General features: G+C 35.2%; 1 protein-coding gene and 1 long non-coding RNA gene across 6 annotated transcripts in view; one reads left to right on the top strand and one right to left on the bottom strand.

Annotated features, from left to right (window-relative positions):
• Window positions 1-27459, top strand: part of VAPA (VAMP associated protein A) — a 45185-nt gene extending 17726 nt beyond the window's left edge. For 3 of the 5 annotated variants that reach the window (XM_072828703.1, XM_072828702.1, XM_072828701.1), the window contains 6 exons: window positions 3509-3661; window positions 7878-7981; window positions 8463-8543; window positions 18466-18600; window positions 23081-23254; window positions 26677-27459. In XM_072828703.1, coding sequence (XP_072684804.1) covers window positions 3509-3661; window positions 7878-7981; window positions 8463-8543; window positions 18466-18600; window positions 23081-23254; window positions 26677-26835 — 806 coding nt within the window. In that variant the 3' untranslated portion in view covers window positions 26836-27459. The remainder of the gene's footprint in view (window positions 1-3508; window positions 3662-7877; window positions 7982-8462; window positions 8544-18465; window positions 18601-23080; window positions 23255-26676) is intronic. The other 2 variants (XM_072828705.1, XM_072828704.1) reach the window with 1 other exon arrangement.
• LOC140634943 (uncharacterized) overlaps window positions 1-27692 on the bottom strand; it is a 46317-nt gene that overhangs the window by 6191 nt on the left and 12434 nt on the right. The window lies entirely within an intron of this gene.

Below are 27692 nucleotides of genomic sequence, written 5' to 3'. Positions count from 1 at the left end.
TTTTTTTAAAGATTTTATTTATTTATTCATGATAGTCACAGAGAGAGAGAGAGGCAGAGACACAGGCAGAGGGAGAAGCAGGCTCCATGCACCGGGAGCCCGATGTGGGATTCGATCCCGGGTCTCCAGGATCGCGCCCTGGGCCAAAGGCAGGCGCCAAACCGCTGCGCCACCCAGGGATCCCCCCCAGGCTCCTTTTATTGTCCAGGTCCTGAAAGACTCTTGTTCAAGAATAGTCTCTTTATTTATAAACCACCTCCACTCCCCAGCTGTAATCTCCATATATCACCCTTACTCCCCAAAAAATACTATGTAAATTTTTTGTGAATATTTGTGTGTTATTTTGGGGTGTGGAATATAGATTTCATCAGACAAAAGTGGATCAGATGTTTCAAGACTTATAAGAATTAAATCTGGTTATTCTTATCACTACTTGCTGAGTTTCCATTTTAATCAGGAAAATGGGCTCAGACTTAGCTGTCCACTCAGAGAGCAATCATTGAGATGCTCAGGTAGAGGGACACATTGGAGCAGAAACTTTGAAATTCAAGTGTTAGTTGGGCTTATTCATTTGTTAGGTGGCTAATGTCACGTTGTACTGATAAGGTTAACATATCCAGTTAACAACTTTGTTCTAAATTGGTGAGCTTTTTTCTTTGGACATACTATCTTCATCTTTAGATAGTTTGCATTTTTGTGTCATGGCCACAATCTCTTACATATAAATTTTAAGTACTATTTCAGAATTTATATGTTGATGGAAATTGACACATGGTCATTTTCTAAATAGTTTTAATAGTCCATTATTTACCTTATTTTGGAAAATTGGTATTTTCCTCTAAAATCTAAAATTTTAAATTCAATTAAAATTTAGTTAAATCTTACATAAGTATGTTATAAAAATGTAGAATTGTTCAAAATTAAACTTTTGTGAAAGGTTTCTTTTGTCATGTTACTAAGACATTGTTTTTTAATCCATGCTACTGATGTTGAAATAGTTTTATAAATATTTACACATTCTCAAATATCTGTGGTAATTTATGAATTTTGAGAATGTTAAGAAATGGAATCTATGTATCTTAAGACTCTTGGTTTCATTAGTAGTTTAAAAGGTGTCTCTAGCCAGTGATACTGTGGGTTCAAGTGCCATGTGGACAGATTGTAATATTCCCCTTTACTTCTTCCATGCTAGTGTATGGTGGAGCTTAGTTAGCTGCTTGTTGAAAAATCCAAGCATTTGGGATTGAAGAGCAAAGGGGGTAAAATAATGCACAAATTGAATGATTAATGTTACTATATAATTAAAGCAGTTTGTTCAGAAAATCATACTTTGTATATATACTTCTTTTAAAAAAATGCATATCTGTTGATTTAAATAGCTATTTTTCATTTATTTTTTGGTAACTTATTTCTCTGCCTTTATGTTTTTTGCTAATGTTCTCTCATTTCTTTCTTCTCCCTCTTAAAAGTTCCAGGACTTTATTAAAAAGTGTATTACAACTTACAATTTATTTTTTAATTTTTAAAATTTTTCATTTTATTTTTTAATTTTTTAAACTTTTTTTTTTTAAAGATCTTATTTATTTATTCATGAGAGACAGACAGAGAGAGAGAGAGAGAGAGAGAGAGAGAGGCAGAGGCACAAGCAGAGGGAGAAGCAGGCTCCATTCAGGGAGCCTGACATGGGACTTAATCCTGGGTCTCCAGGATCAGGCCCTGGGCTGAACTGAAGGTGGCGCTAAACTGCTGAGCCACTGGGGCTGCCCACAACTTACAATTTTAAATGTAGGTTTAAATCATTTCACTCCTTAGGACCTGAAATAAGTACCTTTTAATGGCGTTAACTTTGAAGTGAAGTTTTCCTCTGGTTGCATTAGGCAGATCTGTTTGCTTTCATCTCCTGCACTCTTCCTTTTGTTTTGAAAGATTTTGATTTTCGAGAGAGAAACAGAGGCCGGGTAGGGAGCAATGAAGGGCAGAGGGAGAAGCAGACTCCTCGCTGAGCAGGGAGCTGGATGCGTGGTTGTATCCTAGGCCTCTGGGATCATGACCTGAGCCAAAGGCAGATATTTAACTGATTCAAACACCCAAGGGCCCCTCTAACTCTTCCTAATGCGTCTCTTCATTTGACTGTATTTATTCCTGTTCAAACCTTTGTCTTAGGCGGTTTTCCAATATTCAACTAAATGAGAAACTAGTAGAGTTGTTTTCTCAATCTGGACTCCATATTATAAAGTTATAAAAGACATATTTATTTTTGTTTGTCTCAAAAAGGATAGCCTCTATAATAGTTGTCTTTGATTTCAGCCTTTTTGCTTTAAAAAAAAAATAAACCTGATTGCTTTGAAAACTATTTAAAATTGATTTCGGGGGGCATCTAGGTGCCTTAGTTAAGTGTCTGCTTTCAGCTTAGGTCATGATCCCAGGGTCCTGAGATATTGAGCCCTGCATCAGGCTCCCTGCTTGATGGGGAACTTGCTTCTGAACCCTCTCTGGCTCCTCCTGTTTGTGGGAGCGCTAGCTATCCCTCCCTCCCCCCGCCCGGTCAAATAAATAAACGGAAAATCTTAAAAAACAATAACGTCTTTAAAAAATAAAATTGCTTTTGGGTTAGTTAGAAGTGTGTAGTTATTGCTTCCTCTAGGGACATACTTTTAAGTTTATCTTCTGTGCCCAAAATAAAAGGTACTCATTTTATTGCTAAGTTAATTTACATAGTGCTTACAAGCTTTTCTTCAGCCAAGATAAAAAATGGCTATAATTTTTCCTTTTACCCTCTTTTTTAAAAAATGAATTTATATTAATTTAGGACTAAATTAATTCAGGTGGGAGTGAATTACGTTTCTGGGTATTTTGTTTTATAATTTCATGTTTGCGTATATCACCAAAGCTTAGAAACTTTGCATCTCAAGCATTTGACATAATGCTCATTAATAAACACTTAACAAATATGTGAGTGAGTGAATGAGTGAATGAATCAAACCTAATAGAGGTGTGAAGCTAGAGTACTATTGTCATTGGATGTATATTCAGATGTAGAGAATTTTGCAGTTTGCTTGGTAAAATGGATTTGAAGACTTGGGCTGATTTGCAGGCCACTGAAAAACCTCATCCATCTATCTATCTATCTATCTATCTATCTATCTATCTATCTGATTTATTTACTTAATTCTTTTTAAAACCTCATCTTTTTAATAACGTGGTAAGAGCACACTGAGAATATGATTGTGGGCTTATTTCATAAATTAAACTTTTGAAATAATTTTTGTTTGGTAGAAATAATACTTGTTCATATAGAAATTTTGTAAAATATAGCAAGGAATGAAGAAGAAAATAGAAGTCATTTGTAAGTCTACTGCCTGGAAAAAAGTACTGTTAGTCTTTTGATACAGTTAGGTCACAGACTTACTACGTATACTTTAATAAAATTGAGCTTATGTACGTTTAGTTTTGAATTATTTGTATGTGTGAACCCAATTAACATTTTTTTCTGTTTTAAATCTTACAGGCCCCTTCACAGATGTAGTCACTACAAATCTTAAGTTGCGAAATCCATCTGATAGGAAAGTGTGTTTCAAGGTGAAGACTACAGCACCTCGTCGGTACTGTGTGAGGCCTAACAGTGGGATCATTGACCCGGGGTCGACTGTGACTGTTTCAGGTAGCACATCAGGTTCTGGATGGGAACAGTACTGAATTCTGATATTTTTATGTTTATGCTGAATTTGCTTATAATTAGCAGGGTTTTACCTGGAGGGAGAGAAATAGTTCTTGTTATTCTGGCTTGCCTTTAGTGACATCCTTCTGTTATCTTACTGTATGCTAACTGTTGTAGAACATTTCTCACCTCTATCTTGGGATTGGGGTTGGGGATGTCTGTGGTCAATTTATAAATAATAATTGTCACTTTAAAATGTTTATATCCTTTATTTCTGCCACTCCCTACCACATTCTTGCCCTTATTATTTTATCTTTGAGATATTACACCATTTTTGTGATTGAGGATTCTTTTCAGATCTCTGGCTATTGTTACATATTTCATGCAGCTATACAAGTATTATCCTGTCTTAAAAATGTACAGTGCCTCTTTTTTGCTGATTATATCAAATTAGATGAGTGTTTCTGCCTGTCATTGTAAATGTCAAAGTTTAGTTTTATGTCTCCCTTTTGTGTTTACTTGTAATCCAGAGAGTATACTTGGTTCTCTCCACATATGGATTGCTTACTCTTGCTGTGGGGTCTGTGCTGGTGCCGTAGTTAATACCCTCTATAAACTTCCTTTCTTCTGTCAGACTTCCCAAGGCAATGCTCTTTAACAATAATATCTGACATAGGTGAGAAATAGGAAGCAAGTATGAGAATATATCTTAATTATGGGAGGAGAACCTTTTAGGCTTAATGCAGAGACCATTTACTCTTACTTTCTAGCAGTAGTTCTTGCCTCCCATTCACTGTATGTTGTGAAATCCATCTGATAGGAAAGTGTGTGGTGATAACAGGTGGAGCAGGAGCACACATGGGACCCCTCCTAGCTCAGAATCTCTAGGGGCATGGCCTAGCCATGTATATGTTTAAAAACAAAACAAAACATACAAACATACCTGAGTGATCCTGGTAATATTCCTAAGATACTAATTCTGTATCAGTTTCCTGGTTTTTAAATCCACAGCAGATTAAAAACACCAGATTTTACAAAGAGGGAGGAGGGCCTTACAGCAAGCTCATGAAGGGTACTTAGAAGCAGAACTTTACTACAAAGGCAGTGAAGCACTTACCATAGAGTTTGTGTTTGTCCAAGTTCATGGGAAAGATGGATGGGAAAGAAGATAAAGCAGTGAGTACATGCATTCATTCTGGAAGTTGGTCTCTAAATCTTTAAGTCTTTTAGCTAAGTTGGAAGAAGATAGAATTATTTCTATCCATGTGTTTAAAAGTAGTTTTTTGGTACATCTAGTTTTATCCTTAGGAATCTGTAAAACTATTCAGAATTACTTTTTCTTTGAGGTTTCTAGATTGCTGAAGTTTTATTGTATATCTTAAGAAAAATTTGAATTGCGCAGATCTACTTACATGCAGGGTTTTTTTTTTTTTGATAAAGACAGTACGGTATTGTAAATGTATGTAATTTTAAAAATCTGATGATTTTTAAAATTTATTTTTATTTTTTTACTTTTTAAAGATTTTATTTATTTGAGAGAGAGAGTACAGGGGGGAGGGGCAGAGAGAGAGGGAGAAGGAGACTCCTTACTGAGCAGGGAGCCCAACATGGGGCTTGATCCCAGAACCCTGGGATTATGACCTGAGCTGAAGGCAGATGCTTAACTGATGGAGCCACCCAGGCTCTCCTCCTTTTTTCTTTTTTCTTTCTTTCTTTCTTTCTTTCTTTCTTTCTTTCTTTCTTTCTTTCTTTCTTTCTTTCTTTCTTTCTTCCTTTCTTTCCTTTCTTTCCTTTCTTTCCTTTCTTTCCTTTCTTTCCTTTCTTTCCTTTCTTTCCTTTCTTTCTTTCCTTTCTTTCCTTTCTTTCCTTTCTTTCCTTTCTTTCCTTTCTTTCCTTTCTTTCCTTTCTTTCCTTTCTTTCCTTTCTTTCCTTTCTTTCCTTTCTTTTCTTTCTTTTCTTTCTTTCTTTCTTTCATATATTTGAGAGAGAGCACCTGAGCAGGGGAGGAGGAGAGGGAGAATTTCAAGCAGACTCCCCACTGAGCACAGAGCCCAAGTCAGGGCTTAATCTCAGGACCCCAAGATCATGCTGGAGCTGGATGCTCATCCAGCTGACCCAGCCAGGCGCCACTCTTTTATGACTTTTTTAAAAAGATTTTATTTATTTGAGAGAGAGCCATGTGTATGAGCCTGGAGAGAAGAAGACTCCCACTGAGCCTGGAGCCCAACGTGGGGCTTGATAGTAGTACCCTGAGATCACACCTGAACCAAAATCAAGAGTTGGACACACATCTGACTGAGCCACCTGGGTTGGGTGCCCCCTTATGATTTTCTTAATAACATTTTCTTTAGCTTCATTATAAAAATACAATACATAATACAGCATAGAAAATACGTATTAATCCACAGTTTATGTTATTGGTAAGGCTTCTGGTCAGCAGTAGGCTTAAGTTAGTACTTAGGTTTTGGGGGAGCCAAAGTTATATGCAGATTTTCAACTGTGTGGGAGATTGGCACACCAAGTCCCTCTGTTGTTTAGGGGTCAACTTGTACTTTTCAGAACACTTCATCTTCCATAAACCCCTTGTGTTGAGCACCTGGCTGTATTAAAAACTCCAGCCATATTCTAGTTACTGTTTACATAGAGTGCCCTCAGATTCTTCTCCAATTAGAATTTAGCTCAATTTCTAGTGTATTACCTTTTCTTTTTAAGGAGCCACTCATACTGTACTTCCTTCCTTTAGCAACTTTTCCTTCAGTGACTCTCTGTACTACATACTCATTTCTTTTTTTCCTTTCTCTCTTTAGCACTTAGTTTTATGGATTCTTTCAATTTGATATTTATAGATCTTTTTAAGATTGTTTAATTTTTGTTACATGTCTGCAGTGGCTTACAGTAAAACTGTCATAAAGTCACAACTATGTTTTAAGTTTTCTTTTTATTCAAATCCTAGTGATGAGTCTACAGTGATTGCTCAGTGAAGGGCATTAATGGACATTTACTGTGCTTTACTGGATTCTGAGGCATTTATCCTGTGCGTTTTTTTCTGCTGTGTATTTGTCCCTTTAAAAAATTTTTTAGCCTTGATGGGAGTTAATGGACATCTCAGATACACCTTGGAAATACAATTTTCTTTTTTTCTTTTTTTTTTTTTAATTATTTAGAGATTTTATTTATTCATTCATGACAGACACAGAAAGAGAGGCAGAAACATAGGTAGGGGCAGAATTCCCCTATGTGGGAATTGATCCCAGGACCCCTGAATCATGACCTGAGCCAAAGGTAGACACTCAACCACTGAGCCACCAGGCGCCCCGGAAATATAATTTTCTTATGTAATTGGTATTTCTCTATTTGCTTAATTGTGTTTGTCTTTTTGAAGGTTTTGACTACATATATAGAAGATATATTTTAGAAGTAATTTACATGTGAGCAGGAGAATAATTTACATGATGCCATGTACATATATTGCTTAACTGTAGATTTGTTCTTATAGTCTATTATTAAATTTATATTACAAAATTTCACATCACTTCTAATTACAAGGAGCCTCTAAAGATTTTCTTAAAGGTTACTGAAAACCTTGAGTGCTTAGAAAAATTTGAATATAATTATTAGGATGCTAGAAAATTACTGAAAATGATGAGAGTTTACCTTTCCTTGTATACTTTGTTTTCTTAAAATCAGATTTAAACAGATAGATACATGTCTTGAATAGGTGTTTATTTAAAATCTATTTTTGAAAAATTAGTTTTATTAGAACACTAAGATATAGTAATGAGTTTTGAAGTTAACTTTTAATTTCTCCTTTAGGTATCCCAACTGTTGTCTAATTCTAAAAGATATCACTAAATACCAAATGAAGCCTTATATTATTTATAAGTAGTTTCAATAGACAATTTACTAGATTTTAATCTGACTTTACAGGTATTATAATAGTTAATGTTCGCAACATTTTGAAAATTTTCCCAAACCTAAATTAAGAGGGGACAATCATAAATTTATATTTATTTTTTTAATAGCTTTAATTTGTGGATTGTTAAAATAGCTGGAAACTAAAAAATTAATTCTGGATCCTTGTGTAAACGATCCAGTATTAGGTTTCTTGAACCCTTCCTCGTTTTTTTTTTTTTTAATTTGCATATTAGTGGATAAGAATAGGAAAGATAAGCAAGCAAATGCAGAAGACACAAAATAATGTATCTTTCTTCTTACTTAGTAATGCTACAGCCTTTTGACTATGATCCCAATGAGAAGAGTAAACACAAGTTTATGGTACAGACAATTTTTGCTCCACCAAACACTTCAGATATGGAAGCTGTGGTAAGTATAGAAGTGGAACAGAGTTTATTTTAGGGGATGTTGTTTAAACTGTGGGTTTTATATAGTTATTTGCGAAAGCTAATGTTTTAATTTAAAAAAATTTATGAATCTGTTATAGATAATCCTGATTTAATTTCAAGAATGAAAGAATTTTGAAATAGTATTTCTTAGAGTTTGAAATGCTATTACTAGGAAGAAAGTCCTCCAGTCTCTAGAGATGTTAGTGTGATTTATTTAGCAAATGGGGATAGTAGGGTTCTTTAGGATTATATAAAAAGTTCTATGGTATTGCCAGATAACAGTGGCAGGGTGATCCGGACAGAGTACTGCATTCATTTCCTCTCAGTCACAGACTCCACCCCTGCTCCAAACAGCTACTCTTATTCCTTAAGGTGAAACCTATTAGTTGTCTCTTGAGGTATTAAACCTGTTTGTCACAATCCTACTTTCTGTGTCTCATGTTTATTTTCTTTGTTTTTAGTGGAAAGAGGCAAAACCCGATGAATTAATGGATTCTAAATTGAGATGTGTATTTGAAATGCCCAATGAAAATGATAAATTGGTAAGTAGGAAAATGAGAAGATTGGAAGCTGTTAAGTTCTTACTTACTTTGAGATTGATTTTTCTTCTGATTTTGGCCTTTTTGGGTTGTGTGATGATGTTTTTCTACATTATAAGGCTTAGTGCTTATTTAAGTTTAAAAAAATTGTATATGCATTTTTTCGTTTTAGAACATTTAGTCCATTCAAGAATAAAATACTGTTAGGTATACAATCTTCATGACGGAGAAGAAAATATCTTAACTTTCCCAAATTTTTGCCACTTTAAAATAATTTCAAGTTCTTTAGAATAAGACACATATGCATAAATATAATTAAATAATAGGCATAAACCAGTTTTTGACAACTGTATACCGGCAGTCTGGGAATAAAAAGATTTAATTTACATGGACAAGCAGTTTATTCTCAGGCTATTCCCAGGTATTTTGTTCACTGCTGATTTTGGTCAAAAATCCATCTGATTTTATTTCTTAGTAAATAATTTTTATGTTGCTTTTTGATTAGCATGATGCAAATACAGTGTGGAGGACTGAGGAATATATGTGTAGTTTAGAAAGTTGTGAATGTATAGAATGAGTTGTAGTCACTTTCTCTATTCTCTTTTGAAATGCAGATTTTAGTCTTTTTCTATGGTTTATATAGGAGGGACCTGAAAAAGTTAAATAGGTTTTTTCTTTTAGTGACTTAATATATAAAATAATTTTAAAAATTAAATATATTTAATAATATATTAAATAGAGATGTTGTGTACAGTTAGATTATAGTCTGGCATGACTGTTATGTTGACTGGAAGCCATTTGCCCAATTGAAAAGTAAATTAACAGATTAGATAAATACATGGGTTCAATTACACTGTTACTCTTTTAGGATAAGCTGATAAATAGAGTCCCTCAATGGTAAATAAGTGTCAGCCAAATTATTTATTGTGTTTTTTAATAATGCCCTTTTAAAGGGATGGAGATATTTGCCAAACATAAAATATGAATACATATATCCTTATTGGAAAGTGAGGGTTCATGGGCATGTTGGTGCTTCTCATTTAGAGTTTACTTTTTCTTTTGCCTATACTGCCAGAAAGCCAATAGCTTGCCTAGCTATTATTGGAACCGAGAATATGTAAGCACATGTTGTCTTGGTCAACTAATTATATATATATTTTTCCCCAGTTTTATTGAGATATAGTTAACATGCAGCACTGTAGAAGTTCAAGATGTACACTGTAATGGTTTAAAATACATATAGTGTAAAATGACTAGCATAAGTTTAGTTAGCATCCATTAATACCATTTAGATACAAAAAAATGAAAAATATGTTTTTTTCCTTATGATGAGAACTCTCGGGTTTACTGTCTGAACGTTCAGATAATACCATACACCTGTGTTAGGTATTGTGTCATGCTGTACATTATATCCCCAGGACCTAATTTGTCTCATAATTGGAAGTAATATATCTTTTCACCACCTTCAGCCAGTTCCTCCAAATCCTTGTCCCCTGCCTCTGGTAACCACAATCTGATCTCTTTTTCCATAGGTTTGTGTTTGTTTTTTTAGATTTCGCAGATAAGTGAGATCATACAGTATTTGTCTTTCTCTAACTTATTTCACTTAGCATAGTGCCCTTGAGGCCTATTCATATTGTCACAGATGGCAGGATCTCCTTTTTCTTTGTGGCTGAATAATTTTCCATTTTCTTTATATATATATATGTCACACATGACAACTTCTGTATTCATTCATTGGTCAGTGGCCACTTAGTCTGTTTCCATGTCTTGGTTATTGTAAACAGTGCTGCAGTGAACATGGGGATGCAGATATCTGTGGTGTAGTGTTTTCATTTTCTTCAGATATATTCCTGGAGTAAAATTGAGTAGAAACACATCTGGATGTTTTCTTGCTTAAGAGTTTTATGTCATCTTTTACAATTCTTGAATAAACATATTTAGAGCTGACTGTCTTTCATCTGGACTAATATTTTACTCTATACAGCAATTTGAGATTATAGTCTGAAAAGGGCTGGAACCCAAGTATTTGATATTGTTGATTAAGAGTAAAAAATGGATCCAGAAGTTGATGGAAACGATATAGCTATGGTAGTTGGCTTAGGCATTTTAAGCACCCCATAGAGGAGAGTAGCCAAGTATACATAGTAATCCAAGAAAGCGGTTTTGGGTCTGCTAAAGGCCTTGAATAAATACTGAATGGAGTTTCTGTAGTCCCATATCATGGAGCATGAGCAGAAATAGTTTGGCCCTGGAACTTTTCAGAGCAGGTATTATTAGTAACCCAAATTCTGTTCAGTATAATTCCAAAGTACTCAGAGCCTGTCTGATTCTGAGCCTAGATGAACTAGCTAAAGAATATATTTCTGCTAATCGAACTATATGGGCTTGTGGTGCAGTTACTACCTAATTAAATGGTAAGGAGTAAGTGTTAATGATTTTTAAAACATTTTATTTGGAAGAACTTCCCACATACTGTTTTAAGGCAAATCCCAGATGTAATATAATTTTATCTGGAACTGTTTTGATATATACCACTCAAAGAGAAGAACTTTGAAAAAAGGAAAAAAGAATTTAATGACAATACTATCATTAAGCCTTTATTTTAGTTTATTTTTTAATTTATATTCAACTAACATAGAGTGTATTATCAGTTTCAGAGGTAGAGTTCAGTGATTCATCAGTTGTATAACACTCATGCTCATTACATCAAGCACCCTCCTTAATGCCCATTACCCACCCTCCTCCACTCCTCTCCAGCGACCCTTAGTTTGTCTCCTATGATTAAGAGTCTCTCTTGGTTTGTCTCCCTCTCTGATTTTGTCTTTATTTTCCTCTCCCTTCTTCTATATTCCTCTGTTTTGTTTCTTAAATTCCACATAGGAGTGAAATCATATAAAAATTGTTTTTTTTTTCTGATTGACTTATTTTGCTTAGCATAATACCCTCTATCTAGTTCCATCCATGTCATTGCAAATGGAAAGATTTCACTTGGATGGCTGAGTAATACTCCATTGTGTGTGTGTATGAAAATATATATATATATACACCACATCTTTATTCATTATATCAATAGATATCTGGACTCTTGCAACTGTTTGGTTTTGTGGACATTGCTGTTATAAACGTTGGAGTGCAGGTGCCCCTTTGGATCACTACATTTGTATCTTTGGGGTAAATATGTAGCAGTGCAATTGCTGGATCATAGGGTAGTTCTATTTTTAACATTTTGAGGAACCTCCATACTGTTTTCCAGAGTGGCTGCACCAGCTTGCATTGCCACCAGCAGTGTAAGAGGGTTCCCTTTTCTCCACATTCTCGCCAACAAGCTTTTAAAAGCTTGTTGTAATATTGTTAGTACCAAACTATTCAGGCAGATTGGAATTTGTCTCACAAATGCCATTTAAAATTTTTTTTCAATTTGATTGAACTGAGATCAGAATAAAGTCCACATACTGCTTGTTGTATGATATGTTTCCTGAATCTTTTCATCCATAGATTCTCTCTGGTTTTTCCCCCTCCCAATTAATTATTAAAGAGACTAACTTTGTCCTATAGACTTTTCCCTATAGACTGGATTTTGCTGATTACATCCTTGTGGTGTCATAAAACTTTTCTTGTTCTGGTATATCCTAAAATTGGGTCTAGAGGTTTGGTAAGGTTTTGATTTAGGGAGAGGCAAGACTGCTTTGTGGGTGGTGATATATTCTCTCAATATATAATATCAGGTTGTTTTTTTTGTGAAGTTAGTGACCTTTGGTATGCAATGTGTGAGTGAGTGCATTATCAACTAGGGTATTTTTGCTCCTAAGGGTACATTTGTCAATGTCTGGAGGCATTTTTGGTTGTGACAGCTTTGAGGGAGGGATCCTGAAGGCATCTAGTTGGTAGAGACCAGGAATGCTGCTCAGCCCTGGCAGTGCACAAGACAATTCACAATAAAGAATTATCTGGCCCAAAACATCCATAAGGCCAAATGTGAGAAGGTATAATTTAGATTCATTAATTATTTTAGGATTGCATAATGTTATCTTGTCATTTTACTTCATTTTATTAGTTTTAATATTTGCTTAGAAATTGGACTCCTCTAACATCTGGTTATTTATTCAGTGGTAGGATTTATAAAGGCAGGATAAATGCCTTTCTCTTTAGTTACAGTTTTCAAAAAATGACTTGGTCACAAACATCCCTGGGATATGACTGTAGTCAACCAATCTTCCTCCCTTTCTTTCTACCCTCATTCACATTGTTATAAACTCACGGACTTAAACATATTTGAGTATAAACCCCGTTCAGTTATTACCAGTATTGGTGTTCATAGTGACGAATAGGCTCCTCAGGTTGGTTCCTGAATCTTTTTACTGTGGTAGTCTTTGGGAATTTTCTTGGTATCTAATATGGTAAGATATTTCCAGGCCAGACCTGGAATCATTCAGTTCTTCAAGAAGCTCTGGAGTTTTTCAGTAGGAGATGGTATTTGAGGACCATAGCCTGAGCGCTGGGGTAAAACAGTGATTTTTAGTTTTGTCACAATTTCTCTGGGATCATTCTTTTTGCCAAAATTAGAATGGATACCTGATTGTCATTTGAAGACACTTCTTCAAATGATAAAATTTTAATGGTAAAATCATGTCAGCAGCACATAGGATGATGTGTATCCTTTTATTTCTTACGATAGTGATTATATTTTATAGTTGGGTTTATGTTCTTGAAGATGTTGGATAAGTTAAAGTGTATAAAATCCAGCACTGACCCTGTGAAGAATGGACAGGTACCCATTGAACCATCTGAAGTGCTGTTGCAATATAGTGACTTAGATGACTCACTAGCCTTGTCATTATGATTCTTTGATGGATATTTTTGAAGTATTTGGAATTCACATTTCAAGTTGTGCACATATAATAAAACTTTTAATACTTTAACATGTCAGTATTTCAAATTCATGTAATTCAAATGTTCAAAAAAAAAATTGTACCTATACTATTTACAGCCTAGGGGTGCCCTTAGTTGCTTAATATGTATGTTTTAAAAAGATGAGCTGAAACACAGTTGTGTTTTTATAAGGCAGTATTTCCCAAAGTATATTGGGTTGGAAGGGTTCTGTAGTCAAATGAATTTGAAAAAATGCTACAAGTGTACTGTGTGTCCTGTAAACGCATTGCAAATATGCATATTAAAGGCCCTGAATAAAGGAAATATATTTCAACTCAGAATTTCTTCTATACTTAATGTAGTATAATTAAATTCTCGTGGAATATCTGGTGTTCTGTAAAATATGCTTTGGGAAACACTGGTTATTACTGCTTAAATGCATTCTTGTGCCATTAATCTGCAGATGGCTACAAGAAATCTTCATCATTGAGAAATATACTTAAATTGAGTACAGCCTGGCACACACCCAGTTCTGTCAGAGTTGATATGTGACTTTTTCTGTCATCTGTTTAATGTTGCTTCTCATCTTTTGTGGAAAATAGGAAGCCTCAAAGTATCCAAATCTGAAGTGTTTATTAGGGTACAAAATATAAAGTTTTTGTTTATTTACTATAATAACTATCCTTAACAAAGATAAAACCTTTTATATATGTAAATACATACGTATTTGTAAATATACATAAATAAAAATATATAAATACATATAGTACATATTTATAGTACTTTTTATTAATGTGGTAATAATACCCTGTTGGTAATTGTATTTTGCCATTTCCAGTTCAGTATGGTCTACAGATGAAGTTGATAAAACTGTTTATAAACCTTAGTATCTTTGACATATTGGTTTCTTTCTAGGATCCATAGATAAAGTTACAAAATTACTTAACATCCTTTTTCTGTATGTTTATTTTCAGCTTAGTGTGAAGGTCGCCTGTTAGGAAATTAAAATTTTATGGAATGGTTTAATGGCTTAGTTTGTTAGTTTATGACAAACTGATAAAATTCTATAGGGAGCTGAATTCTGACATACAGATTAAAAAAAAATTTTTTTTATTGGAGTTCAATTTGCCAACATATAACACCCAGTGCTCATCCCATCAAGTGCCCCCCTCAGTGCCCATCACCCAGTCACCCCCACCCTCCGCCCACCTCCCCTTCCACCACCCCTTGTTCGTTTCCCAGAGTTAGGAGTCTCTCATGTTCAGTCTCCCTTTCTGATATTTCCACTCATTTTTTCTCCTTTCCCCTTTATTCCCTTTCACTATTTTTTATATTCCCCAAATGAATGAGACCATCTAATGTTTGTCCTTCTCCGATTGATTTATTTCACTCAGCATAATACCCTCCAGTTCCATCCACGTTGAAGCAAATGGTGGGTATTTGTCGTTTCTAATGGTTGAGTAACATTCCATTGTATACATATACCACATGTTCTTTATCCATTCATCTTTCGATGGACACCGAGGCTCCTTCCACAGTTTGGCTATTGTGGACATTGCTGCTGTAAACATCGGGGTGCAGGTGTCCCGGTGTTTCGCTGCATCTGTATCTTTGGGGTAAATCCCCAGCAGTGCAATTGCTAGGTCATAGGGCAGATCTATTTTTAACTCTTTGAGGAACCTCCACACAGTTTTCCAGAGTGGCTGCACCAGTTCACATTCCCACCAACAGAGCAAGAGGGGGTTTCCCTTTCTTCACATCCTCTCTAACATTTGTGGTTTCCTGCCTTGTTAATTTTCCCCATTCTCACTGGTGTGAGGTGGTATCTCATTGTGGTTTTGTATTTCCCTGATGGCAAGTGATGCGGAGCATTTTCTCATGTGCATGTTGGCCATGTCTATGTCTTCCTCTGTGAGATTTCTGTTCATGCCTTTTGCCCATTTCATGATTGGATTGTTTGTTTCTTGGGTGTTGAGTTTAATAAGTTCTTTACAGATCTTGGATACTAGCCCTTTATCTGATATGTCATTTGCAAATATCCTCTCCCATTCTGTAGGTTGTCTTTTAGTTTTGTTGACTGTTTCTTTTGCTGTGCAAAAGCTTCTTATTTTGATGAAGTCCCAATAGTTCATTTTTGCTTTTTATAAATTTATTTTTTATTGGTGTTCAGTTTGCCAACATATAGAATAACACCCAGTGCTCATCCCGTCAAGTGCCCACCTCAGTGCCTGTCACCCAGTCACCCCCACCCCTATAGCAGCAATGTCCACAATAGCCAAACTGTGGAAGGAGCCTCGGTGTCCGTCATTTTTGCTTTTGTTTCTCTTGCCTTCATGGATGTATCTTGCAAGAAGTTACTGTGGCCAAGTTGAAAAAGGGTGTTGCCTGTGTTCTCCTCTAGGATTTTGATGGAATCGTGTCTCACATTTAGATCTTTGATCCATTTTGAGTTTATCTTTGTGTATGGTGTAAGAGAATGGTTCAGTTTCATTCTTCTGCATGTGGATGTCCAATTTTCCCAGTAGCATTTATTGAAGAGACTTTTTTCCAGTGGATAGTCTTTCCTCCTTTGTCAAATGTTTGTTGACCATAAAGTTGAGGGTCCACTTCTGGATTCTCTGTTCTGTCTGTTCCATTGATCTATGGGTCTGCTTTTGTGCCAGTACCACACTGTCTTGATGACCACAGCTTTGTTTGTAGTACAACCTGAAATCTGGCATTGTGATGCCCCCAGCTATGGTTTTCTTTTTTAATATTCCCCTGGCTATTCGGGGTCTTTTCTCATTCCACACAAATCTTAAGATAATTTGTTCCAGCTCTCTGAAGAAAGTCCATGGTATTTTGATAGGGATTGCATTAAATGTGTAAATTGCCCTAGGTAGCATTGACATTTTCACAATATTAATTCTTTCAATCCATGAACATGGAATATTTTCCCTGCATGGAGCCTGCTTCTCCCTCTGCCTGTGTCTCTGCGCCACCCCACCCCCCCCATGAATAAATAAATAAAATCTTAAAAAAAAAAAAAAGAGTCGATCACTAGAATCTCTGATCTTTAGTAGTCAACTTAGAAGAATTTGGTTAGTATTCAAAGCAGAAGACAGGTTTCAGAGTTCTTGATGCTTTCTTCTTGAAGTTGGTGTAGATAAGGAGGTCTTAAACTTTATGGTGTTGATTCAGTATATCTTATTTAAGTTAACCACCCCATCCTGTTCTCTCACTCTTGCTCCCCAGGTTCTCCTCACCCATCTTGCCCCAAAAAGAAGTAGATAGGTGTTTAATTTAATTACATTAACTAAATGTATCATACTTTTTGAGGATCTGGATCTTTTTAGGTATGCTGTTAGTTTTTAGGCATTTATATGTTCTTAAGAACAGTGGAAAAGGATATGTTATTATTTTGTTGATTTCTTTAGGTTTTTCAGGACCTTGATACTGAATATATAAACAAATGATTGAAATTTTGTCGTTGTCTTCTAGGGTAAAAAAAGGTACCAGCTTTAGAAGTATAGTGGTTGAGTTCTTGTTTTTAAAATTTTTATAATTTAAAGAAACGATTTTTTTTTGGCAAAACAATTTACTTTGAACGATTGTTAGAGTGGGCATTTTTTGGGGAAATAATTCTTTGATTTGCATCTTAGATGGAGTGACCTAGGATTCCAGAAACCCTTTTATTTTACAAATGAAGGTACTATCAATAATTATTCCAGGCAGCAAGCATTAACTAATACTGTTCTTAAGCATACTAAAATTTGTGGTCACCCTGTATTTCAGTAAATTAATGGCTCATGGAGTCTTGAATTGTGTTCAGCATTAGTAAAACAAGTGCCATTCAGCATGTTCCCTGGGTTGTTGATAGGTGGAGGCAGATGATACTAAAGTGTTGACTACGTTATATTCTGTAGGGTTGGGTTCTTGGAATTATTCGCTCTTTCTAGTTATTATCAACTGTATTATATCTATTTAGTGGTAGTGTTCTTTTTTTTTTTCAGGATTGAATGTGGTTTTAATGAGCTTGTTATTTTATGATGTTTTATCACCTGTTCTTTGTGTTCAGTTAAAAAAATTTCAGTTTATTTTGAGGCTGCCAGTTCTACTTGAAATTTTCTACATTTCTTTAATGTATCGCATTTCATTTATGCCCTCCATCTAACATGCTAATGACATATTTTCTAGGAAAAAAATATCAGTTTATCTTAATGAAGACTGATGGGTTGTCAAGAACAAGAAATTTCAGTGATCTTACATATACAAAAACATTTTATGATTAAATATACATTGTTTTGTGTTGAGACAAAGAACTTAGGGACAGTGCATTATTTATTGAGATGGGGTTCTCACAGTTGTGTACAGTGAGTGACCCAAATATCACTCAGTATTGTTTCAGAGTGTGTTTCAACTTTTTGGTATCCTATTTTCTTCACCTGTATTAAAGGAATTTGAGAAAATAGAGAACTATGGAGATAATGACATACTAGAATGTTATATACATCTTTAAGTTTGTTTATTGGTCTTGGGAGAGGGGCATGTGTGTATGTGTGCATGCTTATGCGTGTGTTTGTTTGAGGGTGGGTGTTGTTGAGTACAAAAGAGGTTTATAAAATACTGTAGTTTTGGAACCTCTAGGAAAGAATTCATTTAACTTAAAAATTGTTCAGGTTGAGTGTTTACAAAGGTAAGAAAATATGAAGTGCTTGTTTTTCAGATATTGACAAGCATTGATTAGCAACAAAATTTAAGAGCTGCAAAATTAGAAGGTGTTCATTTTAGGACAACATGAGGCTAGCATGAATTTAATAAGATTTATACATTTAATTAGCATAATGCAAAATGATCATAACTAATTTTGGGAAATAATATAAAAAGCTACAGAAACTTTTGTACTTTCTGCTTTAACATAGTTATTAGTGTTACCTCCTTTATATAATACACTTTTATTGAATAAAATGTTAATATTTTAGAGCCTAATGATTTCTGTGTTAGTTGTTCCTAGTACCATGCGGAGAAATCAGTTTGATGTGAATCTGAGAATATGTTTCCCATGCCACCTCAGGGTATAACTCCACCAGGGACTGCTCCGGCTGTCGCTTCAATGAGCAGCATCAACAACACAGTTCCAACACCTGGCAGTTATAATACGAAGAATGATCCCAGGGGACTCAATGTATTCAAACAGGAGAAGCAGAAGGTTTGTTTTAGGGAGCCAACAGCTATAGGAGTTTACTAGTGTTACTGGTTACCTTAATGTAGTTACTTAGCACTTGGTATTATGAGTGTATTATGTGAAGTAGATAGAATTGAAATTTTCAGTAGAACCACATATCACTTAAAAATCATGCACGGAAACTATTCTCTATTCTAAAAAAACAAGTTGAACACTTAATAAAATCTCAGAAGTGAGCAGGACAAATATAAGTATGAACGTTGTTATGAAGTTGGAATAAATTTTTCTGTCATTGAGATTTTGGGAGCATTCTCTGAAAAAGGATTTAGGAGCTTATTTGAATAGACTAGCAGATACAGCAGTAAAGGTAGGAGCTGGCAAACATTGATCTCCAGGCAAGTATTTGTTAATATAATAAAAAAAGATGAAATTATTTTGTTTTATTATCAAATGCAAATAATGGTAACCATTGTTAGTTATTTACAGTGCCCCAAGGTTGGAGAATTTGTGGTTAAACTCTAAGGATCTTAGGTCATAGTTGAACTTTTGTGTGTGTGTGTGTGAGAGAGAGAGAGAGAGAGAGAGATGTGTACATGTGTACTTAACATTCACTCAAGGTGACAGCATGTCAATAAGATAATGGTGACTTTTGGGTTGTTATTGTGGTTGTTGTATGATTCCTTTTACCATTTTTTGCTTGTTAGAAACTTCAGGAACCCCATAGTTTGAACAGGTTGCTTATACTTTGATTTTGGCTTTGCAAAGAATATGTACACTAAGGCTTAAAAAAATTTGATCCTTTATCTGAATGTCTAAAACTTTTTTGATTTTGTGATTTTAATTATTTCTGGGAATCATGATTCTACAGAAATAGTAAATTGATTTTTTAGGATGATAATAAGTCTCCAGTAACCTTGTTTTTCAAATACTATCTCTTCTCAGGTCAAGGCCTTAATTATGCCTTTAAAAATTTTATGCCATAGCTCTTAGTTTTAATCTTAATTCCCTTTATAGACATTAAATAATTTTCTTGGGAGATTTTATTTCTAAGTAATCTCTACATCCAGTGTGGGGCTTGATCCCACAACCCTAAGATCCAAGAGTTGTTATATTCTCCCCTGAGTCTGCCAGGTTTCCCTCCCCCTCCCATTTTATATTCATTTACATCCCTTACTCATAATAGTCACAGGAATGTAGCTTCATATATACATTCTTTAGCTCAAGATTTGTCCTTCTCAAGCCTTTATTTGCAAAAAAACTTGCTTTGCCTTAATACTTTGCCTTGCCCCTTTTGTTTCCAATCCCTTGCTCTTTTTTTCTAATTATCCCTAATAGGGTTAATTTAGAATGTTGGAATTGAAATTCTGAAGGTTATTAAAAAGGAATACAGAAGTAAGTTCATCTCATGGATGGAAAGGGATTATTGCAGTTAGGGTAAATAATATAAAGTAGTGGAATATGTACAAAATGTGGCATATTTCCTTGTCTTAATTGATATCATGGCCTTGACCTTCCCTTTTATTCTAGTTGCAGTATTATATATAATGTTAATATAATGTTACTATTTATCAGTTTCCTAAGAGTCACAGCATGTTGAATCCCTCTAGTTTGCTTGTTTCATGGTTCTCAGAACTAGTCTCCTCTTCCTGGACCAGTCTGAGGCAACTCTCAAGGAATGAGCTGTTTTCTTGGAGCCAAACATCACTAATGGGACTCCTGAATGGGAGTATATATTTAAAGTCAAAGCAGCCTTAGTGTTTTCAACAGGCTCTTCACATGGTTACTATATGAACCAGTCCTTCTGCTTAACTCCCCCTTTTTAATCTCCAGTTAAGTTAGGTTATTTATGCTTATACTTTAAATATACACAGATTAGATTGCATTCGCTAGGTATGTTGACTGGTCTGTAGGGGGCCTCAATAATACTTGGCAGAAGTGTACTCCCAAGTAACTTGTTTCATGTCTTACTTGATTCACTATTGAAATGTGTTTTTAAGCCTCACTGTGTCTTTTGCATCTAGCCTTTATGTTTGTGCTCCACAAATTGTTTATGACATTTATTTTCCTCTGATAAAATAACATTAAGAAAAATTTCAGTGAAAAATCTGATTCTGCCAACCATAAGAAGATACTCGTTGACATGTTATTTAAAATTCCAAAGAGTGGGAAGCTACTCATCAAATGTCTAAAAAGAGTGAGCTGTTTAAGTAATTTTACTTAGACAAAGAGTATTTAATGAAATATTGTGTCACTTAAAATGATGAAAAGATGTACATATAAATAAAGATAAAAGTGTTACAGTGTATGCTGGTTTTATAAAATGTGTATAGGAGAAAATACTGAAAGATAATACATAAATAATAGTTGGGTTGCATTGATGAGATTAGTAGTTTCCTCTCCCTCCCTCTCATAATTATAGATTTTCTGGAATTTCAAGAATTAATTTAAAAATAAAAACCCAGTTGTGAAGAGTTTGATGATTCCTCACTTTAATTTTTTTCTCTTCACTTGTTGGCTTCATGTATCTCTTCTTAATTTTTTAGTCAACTCTCTTGTATATTTTTTTCCCAATTCTTTTTTTTTTTTTTTTTATTCATCTGCATATTCATGCAGAGACAGAGAGAGTGAGAGAGGCAGAGACACAAGCAGAGGGAGAAGCAGGCTCCACGCAGAGAGCCTGACATGGGACTCGATCCAGGGTCTCCAGGATCACACCCTGGGCTGCAGGCGGCACTAAACCGCTGTGCCACTGGGGCTGCCCTTTTTCCCAATTCTTAATCAGAACCTGAAGATTCCTTAGTTGCCAAATTGTTGACTGTTGCTTTCATCTTTATAGAGGAAGGCAGTGAGCTGCTTTTTTTTTCTCAATTTGGACTTCTTCTAGGTTAGAATTGGAGCACACTTGAAAAATCATTTTGAAATGAATTTTAATTACTGTTAAGAGGAGGATTAAGAAATATTATTGGTGGAGAGCAATATATATCTGGAATAGATTTTTACTAATAGAGATGGACTTGGTCGGGACAGGGGAAGATAAGGTGAAGAAGAAGAAAGCTAGCAAGAGGGGGAAACTCTTTTTGTATTGTAAAAGAGGATGAAATCGGAAGTAGGTTTCTTAAAAACCCTTCATTCACAGCTGAGAAGCTTCTGAAGAAAAATGGAAAAATCTGCATGTTAACAGTCAAATACATAGTGTACATTAGAACCTTACTATAACATTATTGGTTTTCCATGAGTGTAGGCATATTAACATATGGTTTTACATGAGTTTAGGCATAGTGATCAAATCACATTCCCTTCATAAGAAATAATAGTTTGCCCCTTGAACTAATACAAACTTAATATAAATTTGGGACTTGGGATGGTGTGGTAGATGTGTAATCAATCTATAATTCAATCTTATTATTGAGTATTGTGGAATTTCATAAAGTTGATTTTGGAAATGTTTTTGTTAGAAGTTATATCTGAATAAGGCACTTTTAAAAAACATCTGACATTAGATTTCTAGCAAGTAAAATTTTAGTTAAAAAGATGACTTGTTGCACTAAACTGTAATGGTGTATGTGATAGTATAGATGACATTAGGGTAAAGGATATTGAAGAACTTTAGACCACAGGCCCTGGGACACTTAGACACTGCTCTAGATATTTGTCTATATTGGATGAGTGTTGGTAAGAATCACAGTTTTAGAGCTTATAGTTTTAAACGTGTCTTAAGTACTACTATGATTCCATATTGAATTTCATTAATTAAAGTGTACAGTGTCAGTAATAATTTGAAAGAATTAATTTATGTTTGAGTTTAAGAGCATGGGATTAACTCCCTTCTCTTTTTTTTAAACCATGATATAGTTTGTGTTCATTATCTTCCCTTCTGTGTTTATATCCTTGTTATTTTTTCCCACTAATAGAAGTTAGGTTTTCTTTAAGTGTTTTTCTTAGGTGGTCTCCTTATTTCATTGGAATTATTATGATAATATCACCCCTACCCTTCAGAATCTCATTTGAATTGCAGAATCAGAGTACCGAAAATGACCTTCATATTTGGATTTTGGTTGGCGTCAGTCATTCAGCATACTTACATTGAATAACTACTCTTGGCCAAAGTGCTGGGTTTAGGGGTAAATACAAAAAGAAATGACTCTTGCTCTCCCAGTCTTTGAAGTATTATAGGAAAGAACATCAAAAATACGTTATTATGATATATGATAAGTGCTGTGGTGGAGGTAAGTGTGAAGGGTTTTGGGAGTAGAGGAGGGAGTGGGCTGCTTATTTTGACTTCTGTTACTGCTGACCTTTATTCATTTAGTCCTAAAATTGTTCATGAATGACTGTAACCTTTGGTATTTTAAAAAATTCTGATTAACTAAATCACAACCTTAAAAATTTCCATTTAAGTGATTTTTTTTTTTTTGGAAAAGGTATGGAGTTTCAATTTGCATTTGTTAAAAATCTGTAAGGAGTTTTGGTCAGTTAAAAAAGTGTCACTATCTTTATAATACAGAATGATCTGGAACCTAGCAAAACTGTTCCACTGAATGCCTCTAAGCAAGATGGACCCATGCCAAAACCACATAGTGTTTCACTCAACGATACTGAAACAAGGAAACTCATGGAAGAATGTAAAAGACTTCAGGGAGAAATGATGAAACTATCAGAAGAAAACCGACATCTGAGAGTAAGTTGTTTTTGAAAATAAGTTAATTTAAATGAAAGCTTAGGATATGTGAATATTATTAGGCCACGTTATCCATCAGTTTTTAAATTTATCCTTGGTCAGTTCTTTCTCTTTTTCCCCAATTTGATTATGTCTTAGCCTTTGCTCCCCACTCTTGCCTCTTTTCATAGTTTTACCAAGGCTTCTCATTGCTTGCAAGTTCCTTTCCTAGTAGGTGCCCTAGTTATTTGTGATCTGGCCTGTGGCATTGCTGGCTTCCTCTCTTGTTTGTAACATCCTTCACATTTGATGCCCTGGTCATATGAATTGCTTGAAATGGTGCTGTCCCGTATATAGTAGGGATGTATGTGGCTGTTGAGCACTTGCAATGTGGTTAGTTTGAAGTGAGATGTGTTGTGAGTATGATAACTCATTGATTTCTTAGACTTAGTACCAAAAAAAAAATCTTTTTTTTTGTATTGTTACATACTGAAGTAATATTTTGGTTATATTGGATTGAGTTTTATTATTAAAATTAATTTTATTATTTTCTTTTTACCGTCTTAATGTGCTATTAGAAATTTAAAAGTATGTAGGTGGCTCACATTTGAAGCTTATATTTATATTGGACAGTGTTGGACTACAGTACCCTGAAGATGCCTCTCTGTCAGTGATCTCTTTTTTACTTTAGCTTGAATTCCTTCTTCTGATTGGATCACCCTGAAATCACATTCCTACCCTTAAAAGCACATTCACGCATGCATGGTTCTCTTTTGGTACTTGGTTCTTGTCATCTTTTCAGTATAACTTTTTCTAGGAATCTCTCCTCCCAGAAGCAAAGAAGTATGGTTTTGGAATGCTATCTCCTTTGTTTCCATGAAACCTTCGTCATCTCACTGTACCTGTTTGTTAAAGGTTTTTCTCCCTCCAGTGGGCGCTAGCTCTTTGGGAGCAAGGACCTGTGTTCATTCATCTTTGCATTCATAGCACATGCATATAGTAGTCATTCATATATTCGAATGAATAAATGGATGAACGGGTGAATGAGAACTAATTTGAATATATGCAGAGTGTATTAATAATTTGCCTTTGACAAGTACCTTATTTCAAGATGTGAATACCTTTAAATTGCCATTTTAGGTTTTGGAACTTTTTGTATCAAAGTAGATGATATAAAAATGTACATAAGTAAATAAGCTAAATTAAGTGACTTAATTTACATTTGATTCTTTCATCTGTTAATGTATATAGGAACTGTATATACTGTGAATCAGAGGCACAGTATCTTGGATTGATCTGTGCTGAAATAATTGTCTCTTTCTGTTTCACAGTACTCCTCAGGGGCCCCCAGCGCCTCTTAGGATAGTGGAAAAACTAGTTTCATTTCACACCTATCCACACATCATAGATTTTTAAGGATGTTGTTGTTACTCTTACTTTATCTGTCATGACTTCCATGGCATAGTTCTGTTCTTTGATGAAAGGTGTGCTCCTTAGCATGCTCCGTACTTTTTTTGTTCAAAAAGCCAGTTTGTCTCTTGGCAAAGAGGAGAGTAGAAGTGGAAATGGTAGGAATGACATAAGTAGGGCAGGGGTGGGAAGAGTGCACAGGGAGGAAGGTGAGATTTGGATGCTGGTCTCTCCCCTTCATTGGCTGTTTGTAGGAGATGTTATTTGCAAAAGTGTTCTGCTGTTTAAAAGATAAAAGAACCTTGAAGATCACTGGCTTATAGAATCCGTTTCAGGCCCTTTAATAACATTTCATACATAAGGCCCATCATAATATGTTCTTTTTATTCCTCTAGTCCTGTGGTTCTTAAGCCAGGCTGTGCATCTCAGTCTCCTAGTGAGCTTTTAAAAAATACCAGGTCCTCCCCAGACCTAGTAAATCAGAATCACTAGGAGGGTTTTTTAAAGTTCTTTTTTTTTTTTTTTTAATTTTTTATTTTATTTATTCATGAGAGACACAGACAGAGAGAGAGAGAGGCAGAGACACAGGCAGAGGGAGAAGCAGGCTCCATGCAGGGAGCCTGATGTGGGACTCGATCCTGGGACTCCAGGATCACGCCCTGGGTCAAAGGCAGGCGTTAAACCGCTGAGCCACCCAGGGATCCCGGTTTTTTAAAGTTCTTGAAGGGATTGAGAATCTGTGTTCTCTTCATGTAGGACTAATGAACAAAGACTAAAAAACCCTACAAACCCTCAGAGAATGTAGTAATTGCAAATAAAACAGTATGACCTGAGGTGGACTTTTTCATTTGGTGTTACGGAGCATGTTAGAGGAATCAAAGTGAGAAAATAAAAATGAGCTTGCACTAAGTAAGGAAGTAGCAGTCTGCCCTGTCATTCATCTGGTTGGGATGATGGACACAGATAAAGCCAGTTGCCTAGGTAACAGGTATCCGTATTTTTCCCAGGGTCACACAGTGGCTGGTAAAGTGTCTTAACAACTTCCTATTTTGAGTGATTACTGCTTTCTTACTGAGAAACCTTGTTCCCTAAAATCATACTGTCCAAAACTTTGCTGTGTGGAATCATACCAGTAAGAACCAAGCAGCCCTTCTTATCTAGAGGATCTGAGTCACTTTGACACACAGAAGCCCAGCCATCCTTTCCAGTCTAGGGGCATGCCTCCAGTAGGGGGGGGTAGGGGGGTAGGTGAGTTCTGTATATAACATTCCATAGCTGCTGTAGTTTGTCGTTTCCGAGGAAGCAGGATTTTGGTGTTTCCTTTGCGATCAAGACTCAGTGCTGACCCTTCTACACATATACCTTCTGCTTTGAGCTTAACGAAACACTTGCTATTTAAATTTTATCCTGAAATTCCCCCTTCCTGCAAATCCTATAAAATGCCTGTCTTTTCCTTTGGCCAGCTACTCCCAGTGCCTCTGCTGTGTGGGTGCCCTGGCTGCAGTGTGTCAAACCTGTTAGACCACAGCTTTGTTCGTGGTGGTCTTTGGTAACCAGTATAAAAATACTGCGGGCCACCATGGAAAAAGTGCATGCACTTTTATTAACATATTTTAGTGGAGTTTTTTTTCCTGTTGTATAAACATATATATATACATAAACATATATATATATATAAACATATATATATAGTTATACCTGCTTTTCAATTTTTTAGGAGTAAATTTTCAGCTCTAGTTTTTAAAATCGACATTATTGAGGAATCATTTATATTCCATTAAGATGCCCACTGTGAGTGTACGATTCAGTTATTTTTAGCAAATTTACAGAGTTATGCCACCATTACAAGACTCCAGTGTTAGGATGTTTCCATCACCCTAGAAGGTTGTCTTAATGCTGGTTAGCAGTTAATCCTTGATCCCATCTCAGCCACATGCACACTAATCTGCTTTCTGGCTATAGATCTGTAGCTTGGCAGTTTTACTGTATGCGTATTTGTTTTTAAAACCTCTTTGTGCATATATTTTTTTCAGGATGAAGGCTTAAGGCTCAGAAAGGTAGCACATTCGGATAAACCTGGATCAACCTCAGCTGCATCCTTCAGAGATAATGTCGCCAGTCCTCTTCCTTCCCTTCTTGTCGTAATTGCAGCCATTTTCATCGGGTTCTTTCTAGGGAAGTTCATCTTGTAGAGTAAAGCATGCAGAGTGCTATTTTTTTTTTCTCTTGACCAGAAAAAGATTTGTTTACCTACCATTTCATTGGTAGTATGGCCCACGGTGACTTTTTTTTTTTTTTTTTTTGTGTACAGCGTCATATAGGCTTTGCCTTTAATGATCTCTTACGGTTAGAAAACACAATAAAACAAACTGTTCGGCTCCTGGACAAATTGTATATTACCAGATCATCACTAGCAGATGTCAGTTGCACATTCAGTCCTTTATGAAATTCATAAATAAAGAATTGTTCTTTCTTTGTGGTTTTAATAAGAGTTCAAGAATTGTTCAGAGTCTTGTAAATGTTATTTTAATAATCCCTTTAAATTTTATCTGTTGCTGTTACCTCTTGAAATATGATTTATTTAGATTGCTAATAATCCCACTCATTCAGGAAATGCCAAGAGGTATTCTGTGGGGAAATGGTGCCTCTTACAGTGTAAATTTTCTCCTTTACCTTTGCTAATATCATGGCAGAATTTTTCTTATCCCTTGTGAGGCAGTTGTTGACTGAGTTTTTCATCCTTACAATCCTGTCCCATGGTACCATGGTATTTAACATAAAAAAAAAATAAAACTGTTAACAGATCTTGCTCGATAGCTTGTTTGTGTGTCGTGTCATTAGGCGGGGATACACAAAGTCCATGGTAATTTGAAATTTATGATGCATAATTTTATCTTGCATTGAAACCCTTTCAGATATTACAGTATTTGTAGTTAAAAGTCCTCATTCTATTAAGGAAAGGGATTGATAACATTTCAGGCTACTTTTGGTAATTTGGAAGATCACAGTTTGTCTTCAAGATTATATAAAGAAATCCCATGAGAATAAA

This window comes from Canis lupus, chromosome 6 (assembly GCF_048164855.1).
Source record: "Canis lupus baileyi chromosome 6, mCanLup2.hap1, whole genome shotgun sequence".
Lineage (NCBI taxonomy): Eukaryota > Metazoa > Chordata > Mammalia > Carnivora > Canidae > Canis > Canis lupus.
This window is presented reverse-complemented; position numbering and strand designations above follow the sequence as displayed.